At 41.8% G+C, this 25,506-nt stretch overlaps 2 protein-coding genes across 6 annotated transcripts in view; both read left to right on the forward strand.

The window, feature by feature from the left end:
- The first annotated feature begins 1,097 nt into the window (after nt 1–1,097).
- ARHGAP11A (Rho GTPase activating protein 11A) lies at nt 1,098–19,364 on the forward strand. Of its 4 annotated transcripts, none has more exons than XM_084844722.1 (12): nt 1,098–1,312; nt 3,466–3,536; nt 4,162–4,258; nt 4,565–4,818; nt 7,505–7,665; nt 7,753–7,899; nt 9,863–9,937; nt 12,508–12,675; nt 12,807–12,942; nt 13,456–13,561; nt 14,259–14,406; nt 15,539–18,130. In XM_084844722.1, the coding sequence occupies exons 1-12, from the start codon at nt 1,172–1,174 to the stop codon at nt 17,047–17,049; spliced, it is 3,015 nt and encodes a 1,004-aa protein (XP_084700848.1). In that variant the 5' UTR covers nt 1,098–1,171; the 3' UTR covers nt 17,050–18,130. The 4 variants fall into 4 exon arrangements, with proteins under 4 accessions (XP_084700848.1, XP_084700858.1, XP_084700860.1 ...); XM_084844732.1 differs by having other exon boundaries at nt 14,259–14,385; XM_084844734.1 differs by lacking the exon at nt 9,863–9,937 and having other exon boundaries at nt 15,539–19,364.
- A 1,648-nt stretch (nt 19,365–21,012) lies between these two features.
- Nucleotides 21,013–25,506, forward strand: part of SCG5 (secretogranin V) — a 45,865-nt gene continuing 41,371 nt past the window's right edge. For both annotated transcript variants that reach the window (XM_084844755.1, XM_084844765.1), the window contains exons 1-2: nt 21,013–21,081; nt 24,378–24,620. In XM_084844755.1, the coding sequence (XP_084700881.1) occupies nt 24,404–24,620 (217 nt within the window). In that variant the 5' untranslated portion in view covers nt 21,013–21,081; nt 24,378–24,403. The remainder of the gene's footprint in view (nt 21,082–24,377; nt 24,621–25,506) is intronic.

Below are 25,506 nucleotides of genomic sequence, written 5' to 3' on the forward strand. Positions count from 1 at the left end.
CACAATTTTGTTGCTGCTATAGTTAAATAACTGGGAGTCAGAAATCCTTGCTGCAAATCATTCAGAGATCTACCAACCCCTCCACCCGCAATACGGGGATACTCCAGAGTTCCCCACCCCCGCTCCTTCACACCGGGCTTTTATCCTGCGATTGAGATTGCTCCTTCACAGAGGCTTGCAGGCTCTCTACATGACGCCGTGACCCTGCCGTGACCCTCCCGCACTAAACCCCCTTTGTTCCGTTTTTAAATAAATCGCAGATGAGCTATCGAGTTACCCCCTTGTGTTCCGCTTCAGTTTCCTCCGTGAAAAGCCGTAAAGCGACAAGAAGAGCCGGGGGATCAATAAAGGGGCGGGGGGAGGGAGCGCGTGTAAAGGGAGTCAGTTGTGACCCTGCATTTACCATGGAAGCAGAAATCCCCGTTTTAAATGCAGGGTTTTAGGCTGGTGTAGAAATGCTCCCAGCCAACCCTGATATCCCGCTGAGCAATATGCGGATAATTCTGAATTACGCCCATCCCGCAAAATCTCTCAGCCCCGTCCCTGAAGCAGGAGGCATTAAAAACAACAACCAACACTTCCCAATATCATTTCCCCCCACGTAAGGAAACCGCGAAAAGCGCTTCTATTTTGAATTCCTTTTTGCGAAGGGGCAGGGAGGAAGACGGTTTCCAAGCGACAGAGCTACTCTGCTGCCTAGATTTCTCAGCCCCCATTTTTATCCCGCTAACCGGGGCGGAAAAACACACGCTATCAACAGTAAGCGGCATCCAAGCCAAAGTTTAGTTCGTCTTCAACTTTATTGTATCTATGTTTTGTTTTGTTTTTAAGCGCGAGGGCGCCTTAGGTGTCCACAGCAGTCGCCTGATTTAATTAACACCTATCCTGCGCGATCTACTTTAGACGGTGACGCCGCTTCCCCCGTTTTCATTGTTCCAGCAGTCGCGATCGCGGGCAAAGGTCATCTAATTAAATTTCAGGCGGTCTTGGAGACACGTCCTGCACGTCAGCCGTTGGTGGGCGTAAGGGGCCCTGAGATTTCGAACGGGAAGCGAGCCAATCAGAGAGGAGGAAGGGGGAGGCGCTCAGTTTGAGTTGATGCGGGGCGGCAGACGGCGAGCGAGCTGCGGAGATGACGGCCGAGCGGTGAAAGGCGCGGCCGGCGGGCGGGATGGAGGCCGTGGAGAGCCGCGGGAGAAGGCTGGCGCAGCTGGCGGTGCAGCAGCAGCTCCGAGCCGCCTACGGGATCAAGATAAAGACGCGGGCGGCGAAAGGGAAGCCGCCGCGATCGGCACCCGCTGGGAATGGAGGGGTGAGGCGGCGCGGCTGGGCGGGGAGGAGTGGTCAGTGCATGAAAAGTTCCACGATCGGGTTCACGCGAATATTTGCGGGCGGGTAGGCCAGAGGCGCCCTCCGGTTCCGAGGTGGCCCAGTTAAACGCGCCCGCCTAGGGACCCTTCTCAGCTTTTCCCTTCGCCGCCTGCTAGGAGGCAAACGGCTGTCCTGCAAGCGGCGCCCCTATGTATGCCCCCCCGGGCCCCCTTTGTGAGGAGACTGAAGAGCCAAAACAAAGTTTTGCCCTCAAAAGACTCTCTTAAGGTGCGACCCTAAGTCCTGCAACTCCCAGCGTGCCCCAGCCAGCCTTGCTGGGAGTTGTAGGACTTTTCTGAAGTCTAAACGTGCGTAGGATTACGCCTTCAGTCGCCTGATGACAGGAGTCTGGGGTTGGAGGAGCGGGAGTGTCCTGAGGTGCAAACTTCAGGTCCTTGTTTATGTTGCTCATGTAGCTGTGGGGAACAGGGAACTGGAAACCAGCGAGCAACTTCAGCCTCCTCTTCTTGGGAACATAGGAAGCTGCTTTGTCCTGAGTCTAGCCATTGGTCTAGCTCAATGTTCCCTACATCAGTAGTCTTCGCTTTTTTGTTAACTGAGATCCACCTTTGTTGGGGGATCCTTCCAGAGCAAATTTTGTGGGTAGGGGGCTGCAGTGGGGATGAAAGAGGCCTTTTGCATGAGCAGCCTTCTGCTCATGTGACATTGGGTTTCATACTTTAAAAAACTGAGGTCTGCGTTAAGAACTACTTGAAGGCAAACTCAAGAGAAAAATAGTTCATCAATGCCAGTTTATCTTTAAAGGCACAATGCTATGTGTGTTTAGACAGAAAGAAGTCCTACAACTCCCAGCATTCCCCAGCCAGCATGAAAGTTGTTGGACTTCTTTCTTTAGGATGCGTAGGATTGTGCCTTAAGTAAGTGTCCTAACCTCTCCCAACTATGTTTTTTTAAGCTCAACTTTAAAGAGCAAATTGAAGATTCTTGTGGGTTGCTAAAGTGAGGGAAACTCAGAAAGGCTGAAGCCCTTCTAGATGGTGCATGTTATAAAATTACAAGAACTTCTGCAAATTTAGTGACAAAATTGAGGCAGAATAGAGGCACTGTTGCACAACTTCTGGGGGCAAAGATAAATTAACAGGCAGTTATTTTTACACAAGCAAGGATTTGTGTGTCTAAGGATAAGAAATTGTGATTAGATTAGAGTGATTAGATAATGCTATCTGTAGTTTTTTCTTGAGCGCAACAATCACAAAAGTAATTTTTTATCTAAAGAAACAAGTGTCTGAGGGGCCATAGGATAGTTCGGATTCCCACCTCAGAGGTCGGAGACAGCGCTCTGACCTCAGAGGGAGGAATCAGAGCTCCGACCCCTCCTTTCCCCCGCTCACAGCTGGCACGGAAAGAACCACGCCAGCTGCTTCTCTCAGGTTGGGAAGACAACCTTGGAGAGTGGGTGGGGAAGCTATTCTGGAGCCTCCCCAGCTTTCTTCCCTCTCCCTTTGAAATGCTTCAGCTAGACTGGGAAAAAAGCCCATCTAGCAAACATGCACGGTAGGAGAATGAATTAGGAGGCTTATGATCATCACAACAGGATTGCACCCTTAGTATTCAAAGGGCTATGGCTATAGGATGCAAGCTGTTCAGCAGGCCTGCACTGAATATTTATGGACAAGTCCATTTCTTTCAGTTTTTAGTACATAAAACTGTAAAATGTTATGTATATCATGTTGTCTTACCCCAATATGGGGATTCTTAGGTATAGGGTAGAATAGTAATCTAATAGGCATATATGAATGTAGTGGTTTAGGATGTTTGATTACATGTGTAAGCCTTTCTGAAATTGTTATTAGACTTTGATTACATTCCACAAACTGCTAGCTTTGAGGTTGTTCTGGAGGCCTTAAGCAACTTTGTGTCCAGTTCAGATTAAGCAACTTGCAAACCAGAGTTTAATTTTGCTAGTGGTTAATAGTGGTGTATGTGCATTTTAAAAAATATTAGAATTAAAGTGTTATAGTTCATAAGAATTAGTAGATGTTGTTTCCCTTGGATTCAATTTCCTTTTTATACTGCTTATCAATAACGTATTTTTATGAGGTGTCATGTTTAAATGTTGTGTTTTTTTCATAGGGCAAAATATTTGGAATACCTCTTCATGAATTACCTCATCAGGTTGTGCCTGAATCTGGAAATATATCTTGGTAGGTTTACTATACTACATGCTTTACCTAACTGAGGTCTTCTCTTCACAAATATGCCAATTTTAACTTTCGATCACATATTTTATTTGGTAAGACTGTGCAGTAAACCTGGGAGAGCGTAACATCCTCAGTCAACTCCTGAACCCCCTCAAACAACCCTTCCCCAAGGTTGGGGTGGGGGAAGGGTGGTTCTTGTTCATCTTGACTAGGAAGAAGGTAATTGCAACACTGCCTACTGGTCCAAGCATGGGGCTACAATGACATCTTGATACTGGGGAGAACTTGAGCCTTCCTAGTAGTTGAGTGTTGAAATTATGTAACAGTGGAGATGATGAGGAGAAAGGGCAGCAGATGCCTTGCAAAAAACTGTGTAGCTTTTTTGTTTTTTCCAAGCTATCGATGAGAAGCGGGGAACCTGTAGGTCAGGTCCTTTGGGCTGATCAAAACCCACTTTGTTGCCCAGAAGTTGAGGGTAGATTATTCAAGTCTTGCATTTAAATATCCTTACCATTCGCAATATGAAGATCATGATGGCTCATTAAATGTGTCACTTTGTGATATTTCAGTTTTCAAAGATTGACTTCTTAATGCAAGACTCTCTGGTTCTTTTTCTTTTTACATTCAGCTTTTTAGTTGAGGCTTGCAAATACTTAGAAGAACACATTCATACTGAAGGGCTCTTCAGAAAGTCTGGATCATTTGTTCGCTTAAAAACATTAAAGGTAAAGTACTGCCGTCTTCCCTGTGTCTTTGTTGTGATGCTATCAACATACCTTTATAAGTACAAAAATGCCTGATATTGCTAGGCATTTTGTACAAAAAACAAAGATACAGGTTTACTCTGCCCACAAATCTGTAATAAAGCAAATTAAATTGTTATCATGGTGTATGCAAATATGTCTTTAAATATCTAAAAAAAAATTGAGGTTCTGTAGGGCCTTCCTTCAAAGCATGTTGTTTTCTCTAGCTGTTTCTTTCAGTGTGGCTTTGGCTTACAGTGGCAATGTCTATTTTTTCTTCTCTGCTAGAGTAAACTGGACCAAGGTGAAAACTGCCTGTCTACTGCACAGCCATGTGATGTTGCAGGACTTCTGAAGCAGTTCTTCAGAGAATTGCCAGAGCCCATCCTCCCAAGTGACCTACAAGAAGCTCTCATCAAGGCCCAACTGCTAGGTAGTGAGGAGAAGAATTCTGCTACACAGCTGCTCTCATGTCTTATGAATGACAGGACAATTGATACACTCAGATATTTTTTCAAGTTTCTCAAGAAAGTGTCCCTAAGGTAAGCTTAGGATATCATGAATATTGTGCTTATGATCAGCCTTCTGTAATGTTGCTGGAAGAGAACTACCATGGTTGTGAGAATCATGTGGTGGCTGAACTTCTGGAAAAAACTGAATTACAAAAATTTCTGATGCCTTGAATCAATTGGGATCTAATTTAGCATTTTTGTACTTGTAAAATTAACATGACGTAAAGTACATGTTGTATAAATGTTTTCCCCAAATAATCCCCAAATAACTGAACTGAAATATTTGACTAGGAAAAAAAAACACAATGAAGCATGCTTAATATGGTTTATACTATGTTATGTTCAACGCTTGGAAATTTTATTAGAATACTTGTAAATATATAAAGACATGACAAGTCAATAGTATACAGTTCCTTACATTCTTTACACTTAAAAGAAAAATGAAGGCACAGAACAGCTATTGACATACTAATTTTAGCACTCTTAAAGATCTGTGGCATTGTATATCATACTTTCTAGGGTAGTCAACTGAAAAAGTTAATTGCAGCTGTACTGTAATTACAGTTGCAATTACTGTACTAATTACAACTCTGAAGTTCCCAATTTGACAGTGTATTGCGATATATATATGCATTATATTACTAACCAATCAACATGTACCAATGCACTTTAAGCAATGGGAAATGTTCTGTTGGAAAACAGCAACAGAAAATGTTCCATTTCTCCTCACTGCCATTGAGCTACAACTGCAAACATTTTCTTGTACAACATGCTATGTTTTGGCTTCTTGCCTTTTATTTCATACTAGGATTTTTATTTTGTCCAAGAAGATCAGAGCAGGTTACCATAAATTTAAATACACCAACAATTAAAAAAAAATTCAAAATAGACAGTCTACACCCCATCCTTTTTTCCATCTGTTCCTGCGTGAATGTGTCTCATGCAGGGGAGTCCGTCTTTGATCCCAACCCAGGCCTTCTATGAAGATGGTGTCTCCAGCCTCACATAGACTGCATTGCATTTATAACAGAAGTGAGGAATGCCTCAGCTAGTGCTTTAAGGCACAATCCTATTGGGGTGGTCATAAGCCTTGAAACCCAGAGGCTTACAGTTGTCCAGTGCAGAGTGGGAAGAGCAGTGGAGGCAGTCTTCACCTCAGCACTCCCACTCTGCATTTTGGCTAGATGGGCTTATTTGCCTGTCTAGATGGGGCTCTGTGTAGTGGGAGAGAAAGAAGCTGCAGAGGCTTGGGGAAACGGTGTAAGCCAGCCTCCCCTTCCTGCCTACTGGCACGCTCCATTTCCGTCCCCCTAGAGGTTGCTTTTGGGAAGGGGAGGGGAGCTCAGATTCTTGGCCTCAAGGTTGGAGTGTTGTCTCCAGCCTTGAATCTAGGCATCCAAACTATCCTATGGCTCCGCAGACCCTGTGCAGGGGCCGTAGGATTGCTCCCTTAAAAACCCTGTTTATTAAAGTACCCCAGAAACTGTATATAATTCTGGTATTCATCAAAGAAAGCTGTAATATATTTAAAGACTAAATTGGAGAATATATCCCTGTATTTAAAATCCTAAAAATGTATACAAAGAATGTATTTTAAGGCTTAAGTTAAAATACACAAAGCTTAACTACTGTAGACATACAGTTGAAAATAATTCTTTAACAACCTCACTAGTTTAAAGGCTCAAGTATTCATTAATCCAAGATATTTTGCTGTAGTCAGAGGGAAGGCAAATTATAATTGTATTAACTTAAACTCTCCCCCCAACACACACAGTCACTTGCTGCTACACATTCCTACAAGTGAGAATTAACTATACTGCAAAAATCTGAAAGGCTATAAGGAAGCAGGAATGTTTCTCCCAAATACTCATCTTATAAAAGATCTTTATTTAAAAACCTGTATGTTATCTCTTTTCTTAAATACTTAAAATACGTTAAGTTTCTTGCATGAGAATTTTTCTCATTCAGAGTGCTCACAAAAGGGAGGAACTGCTGGGTCTTACTTGTAGGGCCATGCCCCAAAGTTCAAAGATTATCTTAAGTAAAAGGCCCTGTTTGCCCTCCTGACCAATGCAGAAACCTACCCTTGGATTAACTTTTAAATAACAACATTGCTTAAAGGGGCATATCATTCCACCAGTCCCTGACATATATAATGTCATGTCAGTATAAATATTCTCCCCACCAGGTTCTGTCCTCTTGTCATGCCCCTCACTCAGAATTTTTTCCCTATATCATTCTCATCCTACCTACCCCAATACTTTCCTGAACCCCACTAACCAAAGTGGAATGTTAACACATCACCCCTCCCAGTCCCATGCTAATAAAAAGAGCGATAGTTAAATAGTTAGTTCTTCCTAACTGGCTCCTGCATGACTTGCTGATCTTCATGTAGCTGACAGGAAGATGAAGAAGGAGCTCCTCTAGCTGCACCTTGTTGGTCTTTTCAGGAGTGCATCTACTTTTGAAACTGTTTTCCTCCTTGTCCAAAATGGCAGCAAGCTTGAGAAAATAGAATCTTGTTTAGTCCTTTTGCAATCACCTAAGCAGAACAGCTATATTAGCTAGCCTGTGAAGAAGAGCTCTTTAAGTGTAATGCTGATTGGAAGTTTGACCAACTGAAATAATAACTGCATTCATCTAAAACTATTAGTTAAGACTAGACACTAAGTATGAAATTTCTAACACTGGATTTTTGGATTCCCCCCCCCCCCAGTTCTGCAGAGAACAAAATGGACAGTAGTAACTTGGCAGTAATTTTTGCTCCAAATCTCTTGCAATCAAGTGAAACTGATAAAATGTCAGCTCATACAGAGAGGAAACTTCGTTTACAGGCTGCAGTTCTGCAGACACTTATTGATCATGCAGAAGATATCGGTAAGCTGACGTTCAAAGACATGACCTGGGGTATTTCTGTAGTTATACTATTTGAATAGCACACATAATAATTGTCCTCTAATTCAGGGCATGTACCAAAGTTCATCCTGGAGAAGATACCTGCTATGCTTGGTATTGATGATTCTGTTGCTACTCCTAAACTGCAAGACTATGAGGAAAGTGAAGTTGCAACTCCTGGTGAACACACAAGGAATCGAAGACGGAGCATAGGAGGTGAGTACAATTCCCCCTGTAAATGCTTGTGTTTTTTTTAAAGAACCTGGCTCATATTTATTATTTATTTATGGGTGATACTTCTGTTCAATATAATAAAATCCCCAAGCAGTTCACATCTACATATTAAAATCACTTTTAAAATACAATATTAAAAACAATTCCAGTTACAATAATAGTCCTGACAATACAAGGACCAGTAAGATGGAGCAGCATGATTCAATTAATTACAAGCCAAGGAAAGCCCAGGTGAACAAGTGCATTTTCAGGAGGCATTTGAAACATACCACATTTTCTGCCTCCTGAACTGCATGGGGGATGGTTTTCCGTAGGGTGGGCACCACTACCAAGAAGACGCATTGTTGAGGTATTACATGGTGACATTCTGTTCATTTTGAAATGACCAGCAATGCCTCCTCTGCCAACCTTAAAGGTTGGCTGGGTATATATAAGGGAAGTCGGTCTGCTAGATATGTCAAGGGAAAAATAACTGTACAATAGCTTTTCAAATGACTAAACAAAATTAATTGTGCTTATGTTAAACATTGGTAATACAAATGCTTGATTTTAATAACTGTACTGTGTGTATTTGACTCTGGGAGACAGGTTACTTAATTCTTGATTTATAGATGTATATTTAAAATAAAATTCATTTACTTAAATTAATGTGTACTGCAGCTTGGACTCTCTCTTCCAAAGTGCTGTTTGGTCTATTTTATTGGACCAGAGCATCTAACTAATTCTAAATATTTCTGTCTTTGACTGGTGGATGCATACCTCTTAGAAAATATCATAATGTCAATTCTCAGTTCAGTAATCTAATTAATGCTAGCAGTTGATATATTCAGATTTCTGTATCCTCCCTTGGGTAACTAATGCAATTTGATTATTTGGCTATAAGTCATAAGAGAGCTAGTTGCCTTTGAACCTAAACTATGTCACTTCTACTGACATGACGTTCTAATGTACACTGCAATCTGCGTATGTAAGAGTAATTTATTTAAGATTTTGCTACTGCAATTAGATGTACAATGTGCATTTTGCAGTGTACAGTTATAAGATATCAGTAAGAATGGTAAGTATGTATGATTGTTCTTCACAATTTCTTTTAAGAGTGGGTAGCTGTCTCGACTTCGTTTTTAAATCTTGGGGATAGTAAGCTATTGTACCAGAAATGGTTCTATGTCTATATTTCTATATCTGAGTTTTGTATACAAGCTGATATGTCCAGCTTGCTTATTGTGTGTTTTGCTTTTCCCTGAAGTCATGTTTTATTCATTCCTTTTTTAATAGTATTGAACTGTGTGAAAATTTCGTGCCTACTTTTGCTGGGATCTCAAACTGCTGTAACAAGAAATGGAAAAATTGCTTAAAATTTTAATTTTAAAATTAAAATTTAATTTTTTTTGCCTTGGTGGTTAAAGTGAAGGGAGGGGGATTAAGAAGAAGAAACATAGATTGGATCTTCCAGCTGCATTCATAAAAATAAGCAAAAGGGGCTTGTTGAAGGGTGTCAGGGGCTTAACAATGGTACTGTGCATCTCTTGATGGAATATTTTTTAAAAACCAAATGGTTAGAGGTTTTAGTGAAGCGTTTCTTCCTAGTGCCATTTTCTAACTTATGGAATGGCATAAATGTGCTAAACAGGGAGGGAGGACCTTGCATAAATAACATCTGTTGTCAATTCAACACTTGCAGACATCTTATGCAAATCACCACAGTTCCATCAGCACAACTGGGAGTTAATCATACTGAAATGGTAATTTCCTAAGGATCACATCTGTTCACATAAATAACAGCAGTGTTTTGCCAAACTGACTATCATCTCAGAGCTAAAAATTGATGTACTACTAAGAATCTATCACTTATCCTTTATATAATAAAAATCAGTTTCCATATTTAGAAATGGAACAAGTTAAGGTTCTTATTAAGCTTTATTGCTTGATGTGTCTTCAATTTCAGATATGGTTAGTGGAGCTCTGAATAAACTTAAATCTAACAGAACACCCTCCACTACACCTCAGAGAGACAGACGTGGTAGGTATAATGCATTTGCATGAAGCACTTCAGACCATGTGCTCAAGACGTGTGCATTATAACAGACTACCTTGTACTATGTGGGAGATATACAAGCAAGTCTGTAATACTGACTTGCTTGCATTCTTCTGCAGACTTGCTGTTGCATTGTTACTAAAGGACTGAATTCTAAAAGTTAGAAACTGGGCTGCTTTTTGTTGCTGCATACTAAAGCTTGGGTGCCATTAGTGTAGTATTCCGCCATATTAACTACTAAAGAAGCTATCTCAGCTTGGATAAATGCTGCTTCAGAAACATTACTCTTTCCCTAAATTCCCAAGAGCTTCGGCTATTGGGCGATATAGAAATGAAATAAATAAAATAAATAAATGAGAGATCCTTCTTTTATTGCAAATAGTGCATGGCTTTTAATGTTTTTAAGGAGAGATCAGACATTTCTGGAAATTATGGAAATGTTTTTTTTATAAGGACAAGCAGTAGGGGAGGAAATAGGAAAATAGAAACGTTTTTGGTATTTGCTTCACTACTCATACACTGCACATTTCTGTGTTTGTTTCCTCAGAAGGAAGTATCAATAAGTCTGTGCTTACTCACTCATAAGTGTGTTTAGGACCACAGCCTAACGATGCAATCCTAAACATGCAATCAGAAATAAATCCCACTGAGTTCAATGAAGCTCACTCCCAAATAAGCGTGTATAGGATTGCAGCCTTAATTTAGTAGTATCATTGAGGTTCAACAGTGTATAAAACAAACTTTCTATGTAGCTGTAGAAGAAAACCATGTTCATAGTAAACCACCAGGAAAACCAACATGTGTTCATGTGTACGGTCAAAGAGTTAAGTATACAAAAATAGTAGGCAGCATTCAGTACCACTGCTGCACTCCCACTGTTTCTGTTGCACTAGCAGGACCCACTGCCAGCACAACAGGAACAAGCACTTCCACCAGAAATCTCAAAAATGAGTGACAACGTTCATTTCCAGATCGACACAAGTGAGTGGAGCTTCCTTCTGCAAGCTCAGCTGACCTGCACTGTTCCAGAAATGAGTGTTTCAGCTCATTTCCAATTGCCACAGGATCCCCTAGCATGTGGGCAGTGTTGGATACTGCCCAGTGGTTGCACAGTTACAACATATAACTCAAAATATCAGATACAATCCTTGGAGAAAGGCACTGTGAACTCAAGACTTTAAAGACTTGTCGACCTATAGAAAAGAATTGTTTCAAATGAAAGGCTTTAAAAGCACCTAAACAATTTGCCTGAACAAGGCGTAATTCCAATACTTGAAATTACGGAGTTTTTTCGAAGTTGGCTGTGAACGATGGAATTTAGATTCTAAGGCATCCCTATTCCCATCTTCTCAAGTTCGTACGACAGAGGAGCCTTGATACCTCAGGTCTGCAGCAGCCTTCTGATGTTACAGAGGAGCTTGCAAGCCTAGGAGGTAGGTGACTCCATTGTAAGAGTAATACAGGTAGGCCCACAGTGACCTGGTTTGCACATAACCCAGAGTATGTGTTCAGTCATGGGTTGTTTTTGACTCATGGGTTGTTAGATGTAACATCATACACAATGGTTTAACTAGGTTGTTAACCACAAACAACCCAAGAAGAACCCATGGACTAGGTTCACACAATGCGGTGAGTTATCTTGGGTTAATTAACCCACAATTACCCATGGTGTGTGGGGCTGCCATTTTTAATATGCAACCTCCAATTCAGTGGGGGTTGCAACGTGCTGTGTGAACCTGACCATCGTGGCTTAACTGGAGCGTTAACCCATGCTTAACACAACTGCTAATTAAGGGTTAAGTGTCAGTTTTTTAACCCTCAATTAACCCACGATGCCTGGGTTCACACAACACACTGCAGCTGCCAATTGCGCTGATCCGAGGTTGCATATTCAAAATACAGGATGTGCACACCCTGGCTAATTGTGGGCTAACCCAAAATAGGCTGCTGTGTTATGCAATCTGGCCCATGGTTTGTTGCTGGGTTGTGAACTCTGGGTTGTTCATTTTTAACAACCCGCAGTTAAGACAACAGTGCAGAGTTCACACATAACAACCCACAATTCAATGACAGCTCATACTCAACCCATACTCTGGGTTGTCATTATGTGCAAAACAGGTCAATGACATTCAGCCTATCAAATTGATCTGTACTTAGCTAATACGGAAGGGCAGCTAAAACAATGGTTTAACTGTGACATCCACTTACTGAACCATTCATTATGAGACAATGGATTTCATGGGACTTTCAGTTTATCCAAAACTTCCAATTTTGTTATTTCTAGCCATGGAAAGAATTTTTCCTCCCAAAGATTTCTGGGACTTTTTTCTGGATGTTCACATCATAACTGCAGGAGGAAGCAGGCATCTGCAATTTTAAAAACTTTACTACTTATACTCTACCTCTGATGCTTTCATTAAAATATTTGAGTGCCAGACCTGCTTTGACTGCTTCTGCAAATATAAAGCGACATTGTTTCAGCTATACAACACTGTATCTTGTGACTTTCTTTACCATTTGAAGGCTTTTATTGTAGCTGTCACTTTTTTTTACAGTCTTTCCGTCGGTGACTCCAGTGATTGTTACACCAAGTTTTAAGCGTAAATATCCCGCTGATTCCTGTCAAGGCTTGTCTAGCAAGAAAAGACGCTCTATCAGGCATAATATGGGTCTTGAACTGCTACCAAGTAGCATTTTTAGCATTAACTCAACACCTGGATCAGGTAGAGTGACAATTACTTAATGTCTCCAGTTTCATCAGTTCAGATTTCTGTCTCTTCATAATATTTGTAAAGTTGCAATTTAACTATAGATAATTTTAAACTAAACACCTGTTTAACCCTTTGTTTTACAGCTCAGTTTGAAATGAGCCCCTCTATGTCGCTTGAGGCATCTCAGAGTTCACTATCTTCCTCTGTCACTAGTGAAAAACACCTGCCTAGTATAGGAAGCCGAAGAAGCAAAAGGCTTGCCAGCAAAAAAGTACAAAGGTAAGCTTGCTGAAACATCGGCACTCCTGGGACAGAAGAAATGCCATCTCTGTTTTGTGATATATAAAGTAGTCTGAATAGAACTTAATCTCTAAAATTTCTAGATGAAATATGAGTGAACAGTTCTGTTTCCTTGGTTATTTGAAAGCCAGAGTTGATTTCTTGCTTCCCATGTTACTGCTCTTTCTGTTCATTGTTAGATTTATTTTTTTAATTCTTTAATAGGGTAGAACTTTATACAGTCTTTTATTTTACCGCAATTTAGATATAATCTCCCGTTTGTCCTTAAGGGGCTGACTCACTGTGTATAAATTAGCTGAGATGGCTAGATGGCATCACCGATGCAATGAATATGAACTTGAGCACACTCCGGGAAAGAGCGGAGGACAGGAAGGCCTGGCGTGCTGTGGTCCATGGGGTCACGAAGAGTCGGACACGACTTATGACTGAACAACAACAACAAATCAAAGGTTCAGAACAATGTACAGTTAGCTTATATCTGCTTCCTTTCAGGGTTGAGTCTGGAAAAATGGGTTGCTTTTCTCCTAAAATTAGTCGGAAAGAGATGGTACGCAGGTCACTGCGATTGAAGTTCATTCTGGGAAGGAGCAGCAAAGAGGTACTGTGTATATCTCTTCCTTCGCTTCATAATGGAAGCTGTTCTGGAGTTTGCAGTTTGTTGATTTTAATAGTCTGTTGCAGCAATTCTGAAAAATCCATGCAGAAAATACCTGATATAGCTGGATCGGGTTTAGGATGCGGATTTCTTGGCTTTCTTGCTTTCTAGCAATCCTGTTTCATTTGTAACCCCTTAATTGCAAAAGTCTTTTACAGGCTATTCTTGTGGGTTTATTATTTTTGACAGGGGGTTAAAAAGTTAACCTATAGTAGTCTATGTATGAGAGGGGATGTGTGGCAAACATTGGTGAAATGGTTCATTAACCCCCATGAAGATCTTTGTACAGTCATTTCTCTGTCCCAAGCTCACCCAGTCAAGTCCTACTGCTTCTCAGTTCCCAATAGTTGACTCCTGCCTGCAGTCTTCTTCCCTTCCCATAGTTGGCTTCTGTCCCTTGCCACTGGCCTCTTGTCAACTGCTGTTCTTTCACAACCATTTTCCCCATAGATCATGTTTCTCAAGGGCTTGTGGATTGGGCTGTTGCTACTATCACTCGCGTGAACTCCCAAGGTCTCTATGTAAGACCATGGCAATGGGGAAAGGCAAGCTTTCCAAGCACAAATATGTCTCCCTTAAATTGCAAAGCATTAAAACATGGGGTCAACAAACTATTAACTGTTCATTTTTAACTAAAAAGAATACTGCAGTGGAGAATCAAGCTAGCAACAGATCTGAAAACATTGGTCGTCGACTTGCAAGTCAACAGGACATGGATAGTGGTGTGGATTCTATAAAGACAATTGAATTATTAAGCCCATGTGTTGGTGAGTCTAGAACAAAGAAAGGTAAATGTGGATCACTGCTGAATATCAAAGGTTGTTTTCTCTATCTGGTTCACCAATGGAAAGGAAGTTATACCTTTTAAAATCTGTCATATCTTCCTTTCAGGCTGTTCTGGGCTGCTCTCTTATTTTAACCATTTCCATATTCTTACTATCTAAATGGTATTTTTGCTCTGTGACCCATCCTTAGAATATGGTGAAGGATGGGATAAAAATCTCTATAACAAATAAAGAGGAAAAGAATTACCATGTAGTCTTTGGAGGCAAACCATTGTGCCTGCTGCATGACAGCCTTGCTAATCATTATTCAGGAGGTGTCTCATGTCTGTTCTACTTGGATAAGTTTCTCCACTCCCTACTCCCAATGATTTGCGATCTTTGCAGTGTTTGGCTGTTCTCATGGGACTCTTTTTCTTCTGGTTTTAAGACAGGTAGTCACCATTAAGGCTGACATTTTTCTCAGCTGTCTGTCCTTAGCACAGAGAAGATGCTGAGATGGTCTGAGCTGATCTCAGGCTAACTGCATGTGTTCGCAAGAAGTGCAGAGTGAGCAGCCACAGTGTGCTGATGTGCTTACCTGTGAGCCAACAGTTATAGCCTGTTATAGGTGTACTTTCTCTTTTCCAGGTGAAACAGTCATTTAGGGGTCAGGGTGGGGCAGTCTGCAAAGGCATGCACACATATGTATTTCAGATCATAAGTGATTATTTCTTGGGACCCTCTATCTCTTATATGGTATAAAAAAGTAACTACAACAAATTCTCTTAATTAGGACCCTTTTGGCACTTTAATTTTGAATATCTCCAAGAACCTTCCTGTAACCCTTGCTCTCTCCCCAAAAACTGAGATCTCTTTGCCCTTCCTTACAGAAACCTGAAATGGAGCCAGAGAGCACCAATGTAACAGGCACTGTTGTGTCTCCATTGTCAGTGAAAATGTAGAGTGGTGTGACTGCTACATCTATCTTCTCTTGGATGTGGGACCACCCTTGGTCTCCTGGTGGCTAGTTGTTATTCGCTGCAGGCAACCAGGAGAGTGCCTAATTGCAATGATATTATAAGGTACTATGATATTAATGTTCATTCAGTGTGCAACATTATAATTTACAGAGATCAAAAATAATCCTTTTTTCAAGGTTCCAAAGACATGAGCAAGTCAGAGGAAAACTTGCAAATTCCAAACCAGGAAACAAGCTACCGAATGTCCTGGACTGGCCCCAGTACCGCAGAATTTCAGGAGACTAGTAGCATTAGTACAACATTAATGGCAGATCTTGTAGCAGAGACGTCTTCTTCAGAACCTGCTCTTAAAGCTAGAGAACTACCAGTAATTAAGCCCACAGATGGACGGACTGAACAGGATAATAATAAACTACAAACCTCCTTTTGTGAGGATGAAAATAACTTGACTGTAGATACTTTACTGAAAATTAAGAAAGCATTTTCTGAATCTGGGAGCAATCTTCATAACTTATTTGAAACGGAACCTTCAAAATCAAATTTAACACAAGGAACAACATGTTCTTCAGAAGTCAATCTAAAAAGAGCGCTCTTGAAAGCTAAAGCTCAGAAAGTGACAAATTTAGAGCTGGGGACTCTGTTCACAAGCTCTACTAATAAATCAAGTGCCATTAACAAACATCTGTCCAGTACAGATCAAAGCAATGCTGTTGATGGATCCCTCTTCCATAATACTGCTGAGACTGATAATCCAATCCATGATCTAAGCAAAAGTGATGGATCCGTGCAAGAGGACCAACTGACTGCAGTGACATCTCCAGGTATCCAGTTAAACAGCACAGTTAATATGCAAAAGGAGATATTGGAATCAAATGAGCAATTCACTGCAGAAAGAATTACTGAAGATAAAGAACTTAAAAAGTGTAATGCAGAGCAAGAGATTAATGAATGCCTTGAAACAGGGGAATGTCTCCCTCAGTTGCCAGAAGATGGAGACAGAAATGACAAACAGTACCTACACATGGAAACTCATGAGAAATCTAAAATTTCACCTTCAGGAAAGGTTGCTGACCATATACATTGGTTCAACAAACTGTCATTAAATGAACCATGTTCCGCAACCAAAACCAAACCACTGCTTAAGTTCCAACGTACCCCTGTCCGACAGTCTATAAGGAGGATGAACTCCCTCTTGGAAGCTAATAAGCAGTCAGCTGCTTGTAAACTAATGAAAGCTGGTGAAAGCTGCCCTTCTCTTCCTAAATCAGTGAGCTATGAGACTGCACTGTCCTCTTGGGCAGAAACTACATCCAATACATCTATATCTTCACTGCCTTCTTCTGAACCAACATGCAAGCCAATGTCTTCTTCTGATCAGTTTGCTATATCTTCCAGATCCTATCCACAATTTATATATCCATTAGAGCAAGCCATCAGACCTGGTACAACCTGCAAAGGGACAGTGACTACTAATTGTCATTCCAAGTCTGTCCTTGAGGACCTAACTAATCATGAAGCACCAAAAACTGTTGTAAAAATTAACACAAGTGGAAATGTTTCAGTTGGTACACCTGATAAATGTGTTCTCAGGAAAACAACAGAAAAAAAGACTCGCTATAGAGGGTCTCCAAAAAACCCAATAGCCACAGTGAAACTTCTGCCAACTGTTAAACCTCTTGATTTATAGGTTTCAGAAGTCCAATCCTAGCCATGTTTCAGTGTTCTTGCATCTAGGTTTGCTTATTTAGTTTGCACCCAAAGTCTGTTAGTAGTTTGTCTTAAACTATTCAGTTTATTCTTTAGAAAAAAATTAAGAATTTTTTAGTTCTTTTTAAAAATGGGTCTGTCTTCAATTTGGTGGAAATGTTGATTGTGACTGAAACTTGAATAAGTAAATTCTGTTGGGTAGTGTTTATCTTGTGGTTCAGTCATATTTGTTTTTATGTTTTGACTGGATTTTAGGGGTGTGGGACTTGCAAGTGCTGGTAGCTACTGTTAACTCAGATTTAAAAAATTACAAGAAATCGATTTCTAGCTGATCTTCTAGAGAACGGAAAGTTTTAAAATTTGCATTTGTAAGGAAGTGCAGTCCTCATTTGCAAGGTATAATACTAGTACTTGCAAACCTTGAATTTGGCAAAATAGCCACTTTTCTTGCAACATTCAAGTGATCATAGGATTTGTGTTTGGCATTGGTGCACAACTTCCTGTAAGGCAACAGCAACTATTTTAAAAACTAGCAGCATCTGTACTTCTGAGATAGGATGTGCATTTTTTGTTGATTCAAACAAATGGCCATCAAATAAAATCGTAGGCACATTTAACCATTTTTCTAAGTAAGCAACTATATAATTATAGGTGAATGCACACTGAAGCTCCTCGCACAATATATGGTAGAATATTCCAAGGTTGCTGGATGTGTCTTATTTTATATGTTGCATACTTGGGGAGGAGCGAGGGTGGGTGACACAAAAGAACTTGCAAGTCTTTAATTTTTTTTAGAGTAATGTGATACAGCAAATTGAATGATTCAAAACAAAAGTGTGTTGATTGTGTCACTGAAATCAAGCAAACTGTATAAAGCCATACTGTTCATTTGCACAGGTATTTAGATCACTCTGCTGTAATATTGAAACTGTTCATATTTGTTTTTCAGTGTCTAAATTATTTACACTTGAAACTGATTTTTTTTAGCTTCTGTGTACCTTGATATGTGATAGGAGTGCTAAAAACTCTTATTTCCAAAACAATAAAGCTTATTTTTTCTATATTGTGCATGGTTCTTGCTAGTGACCCATTCTAAATTTTATTAGGCTTGTACATCTGATGCCTCCTTAAAAAAGGATATTAGCACATCCAGTTAATGCTGAAAAGGCCTGGCTTTATAAAAGTACTGTTATTATTTTATTAATCACACTTCTATAACCTTCCTCAAAGATACATTTGCTTTCAAGGAGCTTAATGAACCTGTTTAGGACTACAAAGTGGGTACCAACATTTCTGCAAACCCTTGTCTGTACATTGAGAAAGTCACAGAGCAAGAAAAGCATCAGGTGACAGCAGCAAATAGTGAGGGACACATGGCATGATGGGATTGCTACGTTATACAGGGCTAAACTTTTTATTGCTTTAAAGGTAGTAACTAACACCTGGAATTGAGCCCAAATGCAGATAAGCTACTGCTGATGAGCCAGAACAAATTAATAAGCTATGGACATCCTGAAAGGAGATAAGCTGGAGCATGGAGGCAGGGATTGCCTCCATGCCCCAGCTGTCCTGCACTGGGTACTCGGTAGCCTCTGACTTAGGAGGCTGCAGACTAGCTCAATAGGATTGCACCCTAAGATATCCAGATATAAACCCGTTTGCCCTAAAGTTAATCTGTAGACTGAATGGATGCCTCTGTCTGATATGAGTTAAAGGAGCATTTCTATGTAAATGAACAACCAATTTGAACATTTTTCAAATGTCAATATTTATACACAACCTACCAAATATAAGCATTCTATTTTCATCTCATGAAAATAAACTGCTAGTCTGCCCTGTAACTATCAGACCTTACTTCTACCAATCCGTTATAAGTATTTTGTTTGTGTCAGTTTCTTTGAGGATGGGTTTGGACCAAGGCAGAGTGAAACAAAAGAGCAACATTGGAAAGATGACAAAATAGTCCAGTGTGTAATATATTGTAATGTATGTTCCCATACTTAACAGTGCAATCCCATACATGTCTACTCAGAAGTACATCCCAATGAGATAAATGGTATTTGCTCCCATATACATTTGTACAGGATTGCAGCCTTAACCTCCAAACTGACATGGCTGCTGGCCATAAAAACAGCCCTATATTTTAAAGAAATTTGCTGTATAGGTAAAGCGTGGAAAATGTATGCAGTGTGCAAGAGATGCAAGACGCAGCTCTAAGAATAAAACAGTGTCAATAGTCTGTTTTTAGAATACTGTTTACCTGTAAATTAAATTGGCAATTTTCTGATTTAAATCAATCCAGCGCGCTGTGGAAACTTTCTTTCTCATCTCTGTTTCTTCTCTCAGCCCTTCCAGCTCTAGATCAAGCAAGGATGACAGATCTTGCTGGGAACAGGCAGGTAGCTTTGCACCCACGTTGAGCTACCACCACTGCCTCATAAAAAGTTACAGGTTTCCCCCTCAGGGCAATGAGATTTATTTTCACACATTTCCACCCTGAGAATAAATATACAGTTCCCTTTGGATCAACAGTCTGCTTCGCTACAGTACATTCATTAACTTGGAGGGAACACAAGGAAGGGCTATGTAAATGGACTCCCCGTGAGATCATCCTTGGAGCCAAAATGGGGTTTTGAACCATCAGTTTGCCCTTAGACTGTCACTGGAATGGACTCCAAGTGTTCACTTGTCCCAGGTTTGCAAATAGTGGTTGTTTTCTCCATAGTCCCACAAAAGGAAAAACATGATTCTTTCCCTATCACTAATGCAACATACCTCAGTATGACACAATTCTTTCTTAACTGTATGTGTTTTACCTTGATACTCTTGTGCTTCAATGGGGTCACAGATTTCCAGATATACAGTGCAATCCTCTATGTGTCTACTCAGAAGTAATACCCATTGATTTCAATTTGGCTTACTTCCAGTGCATAAGATTGCAGCCACAATAGTGATTAGAGCAGGGGTGTTGAACTTCAGGCCCATGAACCAAATCTGGTCAACCTGGGGTCCCGAACTGACCCTTGGGGTTCCCCCACTGTTAGTCATTTGGTGATTTCTCAGCATTTGCTTGGTCCTGCCCACCACTTCCTGGTGGCAGCTCCCAAAGCTTCTCTGAAATTTAATTCAGCCCTCAGGCAGAAAGAGGTTTGACACCCCTGGATCAGAACATCAGAGTAGGACTTGTTCAAGGTTCAAATCCACACTCAGCTCTGATGCTTATTGAGTAGCTTGGACCAGTCACCATCTCCCAGGTGGCTTAACCTACCTCCGAGGATAAAATGGATTGGGGGGGGGGGGAGTCCTGAGCTCCTGTATTGCAGGGATGAGGCACCTGTGGCCCTTCAGAGGTTGCTGGACAACAACTCATCACTGGGCATATTGGTTGGGGTTGATGGGAGATAAGGCTCCAACATCTAGAGGACCGTTTCCACCCCACCCCACCCCTGCTTTAGAGGAACAGCAAGACGACAATGTGAGAGAACTGATTTATACGTGACTGGAAAGGAGGGGGGGGTCTCAGTAGACCACATACACACACCGTGGCCCACTCTCCATACACGTGTAAATCAGTTCTCTCACACTGTTTCCTGCTCTTCCTCTAAACCTGAGGCCCTCCAGAAATTGGAATGCATCTCTGTTCAAACGATCAGTCGGGAATCCGCTGAAGGAAGATTAGCACACGCACACACTAGCGACGCGCCCCGACTCGGGGCCCAGCGCCTCGGGTTCTTCTCTTATCTCCGGCCCAGCGTGCGCAATGGGAGCGAAAAGCCCATCTGCCGGGGCTCGCGTCTGCCTCCGGGACGCCTGGCGTCCGTCCACGCACCTGCCACGGGAAGAGGAGGGAGGCGGCTGAGGAGCTGCTCCCCCAGCGCGTGATCGACTCATCGCGCTGACTGTGCACACGGGCAGCCTCCGCCAGCCCCGCCAAGCAAGCGACGCTCGGAGCCGCGGCGCTGCCCTGCGCCACACGGAGGAGAGCGCGCGGCCGTCGGCTTCGCTCTCGGCGGTGAGTGCGGCGGCTCGGAGAAGGGGAATCCGACTCAGACCCGCCGGCAAGGCTGAGCGGGGACCGAAAGCCAAGAAAGCGAGGCGCCGGGGCGGGGCGAGGGGGTGCTCTGGAGAGCGGGGACGGTTCTTCCTGGGGAGACCTGCGTCGGGGCACCGGGCGGGCGGTGGAGTGCAGCGGAGGCCACAGGGTGGGAAGCCAAGACGGAACAGCAGTAGCGCTGTGACGATGGAGAGGGCTCCAGGGCTGGCACGAGCAGACCTAATACAAATCATCCTCGTTGTTATCATTATTAATAATAATCATGTGCCTCGGCTTTTTTCTTTTCTTTTTTTTTACGATAAAAGGCCGACATATTTAATAGAATATGGACGGTTGCTTTTCCCCTTCTATTCTTTGTTTTCGCTATAATTGCAAATACCTCGGTTATATATATATATATAGAGAGAGAGAGAGAGGATAGAGCCGGTTGCAGGCGTAGAGACGGCACAGGGGAGTTCTGTGGGGCTTTCTCGTCGAGCCCCATCTCTAAAGCAGGGAGGAGCCGGATACAGGGGCAAGGACCACCCCCACGACCGCCTTTCTTTTTGGCTATCTCCTACCGCTTTTGTGCTGGGGTTGTTGCTGTTCGTGTATTATTTTTGCTATCTTGAGGGGAAATGGGAAGAGAAGAAGCTCGTACTGAAACCCCTTAACTGGGAGGGAATAAGATTATATTTTAATTTTTGACGCCTACAAACCCGTTTTGGGGACATACTAAAACGAATGTCGGAGAATACTTTAGTTGGCCATTCTCTGCCATTCGTTTTAACGTGTTGCCCTCATTTTGCTTTGGAATAATCATAATGCTGCATATGCTGTGTTTAGTATGGCGGATCTTCCCAGTATGCACTGGGAGAAAATTAAATTTCGGCTTGGATTTTGAGCACACTTACTTGGGAGTATAAGGCTCCCTTACGTGGGATAAACTGCATTGAACTCAGTGGTACTTATTTGTGAGTAGACATGTATAGGAGTGTGCTGGAAGACTAATTGAACCGAATAAACAAACATCTATAGGATTTGCTGGGGAAATATGAAAGGGAAATGGGATGTTCACATTCTGTTAATATTAGGAGTAATGGGAACTGGTGATTTGTTGGATTGTTTGCTTAATCTCTTCAACCATTTGGAGAATCCTCTCTGATGGGAATAAACAGAGATTTTGTGCTCCAGAGTAATGAGAGAGAGGGGAGGAGTGATGTGAATATTTGTTATATATGTTAGACATGACAGGGTCCATTCTCTTGAATGAAATAAACAACACATGCAGTTATATTGCAAACGTTCTCTTTTCAAGGCCTTCCAAATCAAATCCACAGCATTGCAGAATGTCGTCGTATGATTGAAAAGGCACTGAAGTTGGATTTAAACCTCCTTAAAGTGGATTAGGGACCCAATTTGAAATCCTGGTAGATGGAAAGAGAGAACCGGTGCAATGCAACAGCTAGAGTGCAGAGTTCATCATAAAGTGTTCGGAGCTAAATTTAAATTTCTAAGGAGTTTAGACGATCCTATGCAGGTTTAGACAGAAAAAAAGGCCTACAATTCCCGGCATGCCCCCAGCCAGCATAGCTGGCTGGGGAATGCTGGTAATTGTAGGCATTTTCTCTGTCTAAACCTGCATGGGATTGTGCCCTAAGTCAACCTTTTTTATTTGGCTATTTCTTTCCCACAAGATTATTATCACTAGTATCCCCTTGTCTTGTGATTCATGTAAGCCCATGGTTGAACCTGACTTTTGAGGCTTGCAGGATTGTTTGCCTTGCAATCCCACTGTGCAGATTGGATCCTCCTATGGTGGGGGTGGGCAACTTTTGGCTCTCCAGATGTCTGTGGATGCTTTTCTATATTATTGGGAATCTGAATTTTTGAATTTCTGTATATATATGTTATATCAAATAATGAAACAAGAAGCAGAATATTCTTTAAAAATGTGTTCTACAATTGTAATAATTTTTTTTTTAAGTATGAAGGAAAGTGCATTTGGCACATATCCTGCTCCTTTTGAGGTCTCTTAGGCCTGGACTTTCCCAACAAATCTCATATATTTTTGTTTATCCAAAATGCATTTTGGATGAATCTGCCTTGGCATACTGGGGCATTTGCCAGGGCCCCACACCCTGTTAGGGCCCACTGGAGCTAATGCCTTATTTGCCCCCCAGTGCCCACCACCTCTTGGATACTGGCAGTGTTGCAGCCTCCAGTCTCACCCTCATGCATCTGCAAGCACACAAGGGGGAGGCAGGCAGCTGTCCCTCTCCCTCACACTCGCCCTTGATCGGGCTTACTGGCAGCAGCGGCAGCACTCTGATGGGTTGAGAGCCCAATGGCTGGTTGGCTCCCAGCCCATTAGTGCCACCATGAGGGAAGCCCACTTGCTCCCAAGCATGAGGAGGAGGCTGGCTGCTCTAGCAGTAACATGGATGGTGGGAGGGTCATGTGGCAGCAGGTGCTGGGGGACCCACCAAGGGCTGCATGCCTAGGAGGACCCCCTGAAATCTGGAGCTGGGCCTTCATCTGTCAGCCACTGTTCTCAAAGGGATCTATCATCTTTCGTTCAAATGGTTGTCTTGAAGGTTATGAAGAATTTGTGAGGCTATTGCCACACTTAAAATTCTATCTAAAAATCATAGTTAATCAACATTATGGAGAATAATTAATTTAAAGGCTGCTTCATGGCCAGGAACTTTTTTTTAAGGCTGCAATCTTATGCACACTTACCTGAGAGTAAGCCCCATTGAATGCAGTTGGGCTTACTTCTGAGTAAATATGCATTGTGTTGTTATTCAGCTCCACACTTTTTTTTTCTTTTTCTCTTTTGCTTAACATAAAGATTAAAGAAGAGATTAGGTAAACTCAAAAGCTTGCACGCTACTTTATGATTTTTCATTAGTCCTAATAAAGGCTTTATTTGAGCATACCAATATGGAATCCTAATGGAACAACTTGACTGTTTGTTCTTTTTCTCAAAAATAATGAATTTCCTACATGGAAATTCATTATTTTTCCTACATGGAATCTCCTACATGGAAGTCGTAGTACCCTAATCCTCCACCCATTTATCTGGGACTAAGACCCATTGAACGCCATATGCATAAGCCACACATTTTCTCTCACAATCCCAGCCTTGCCTTTGAGAAATTAGTTTATTAATTTGCCCATAGAAGCTGACCAGTTCCCTTGAAAAAAAAGGGTGGGTGGAGCATGTGGTATTTCATACCTCATTACTTTATTTCTTTATTATATTGGCACAGGTTGCAGAATACAGACTGACGACACCATGACTTCAGCCTTGCTTTGCAGCAGCGTGTTACTTCTGCTGGCCTTTAGATTAGCGCTGGCATTTAGTCACAGTCCTAGGAGCCCAGATAGAGTTTCTGAAGCTGATATCCAGAGACTTCTACATGGGGTAATGGAGCAACTGGGCATTGCTAGACCCAGAGTTGAATATCCAGCACACCAAGCGATGAATCTAGTAGGCCCACAGAACATTGAAGGTGAGTATTTATTACTTTGAATTATTATCACTGTTATTATTTTAAGATTTTTAAACAGTAATTTAGGGAGCAATCCTATCTAGATAGGTGGCCGCCTCCAAACTCAGAGGTGACTGCCTATCCAAAGCAGGGCAAGAGAAGCATGGAGGGGATCGTTCCCTCCGCGCTTCTCCTGCCCTGCTTTTTCAGCTAGACAACTGATTGCGGCTGTCTAGCTGCAGGAGCACAGGGCAGGGAAGGAGGCTGCTGTACGACACATAAGATGTGTCATTCAGGCAGTTACGCTCTTCCCATCCTGGAACATCCCCAGCCACACCCCTTTTTCACCACTCCATGCTCCTCTTGCAAGCGCAGAGGACGGGGCTGTTCTGCGGCATGGAAGTGGGGGGAGGTCGGTTCCCAAAAAACAACATATCCTGTGGCTGTCCTTGTCCTATGCTATTCCTTGGCTGTGGATTCAAATCAAATGACAAACCAGTAACAGAAAATAAGATTTTAGATGGTTTCTCTTATAAAGTTTGTGTAATCTGTTATGCAGATGTGGTTAATGCTGAGCCCTAAGTACATTTTTCAGAGATTAAGGTTGCAGTCCTATACACACTAACCTGGGAGTAATTCCCATTAAACTCAGTGAGGCTTATTTCTGAGTAGACATGCATAGAATTGTGCTGTAGGTTTCATGGCAAGTTTGCTTTGAAGGGCAGTTTTGGTCTTTCCCTCTCTGCATGGAAATTGTTTCCAGCATGCATTGAGATGTATCTCAGTAACCTTGGCTATTTGATAGCATGTTATTTAACAGCATACTTTTTTTTTTTTTAAACCCACTATGATAATGCACATTTGTGGGTGCGCTTATCTGCATATCAGCTGTATGGTCCACTTATCA

The sequence above is a fragment of the Heloderma suspectum genome, chromosome 1 (genome assembly GCF_057233095.1).
Source record: "Heloderma suspectum isolate Gila_16-S chromosome 1, 16-S_ref, whole genome shotgun sequence".
Classification (NCBI taxonomy): Eukaryota; Metazoa; Chordata; class Lepidosauria; order Squamata; family Helodermatidae; genus Heloderma; species Heloderma suspectum.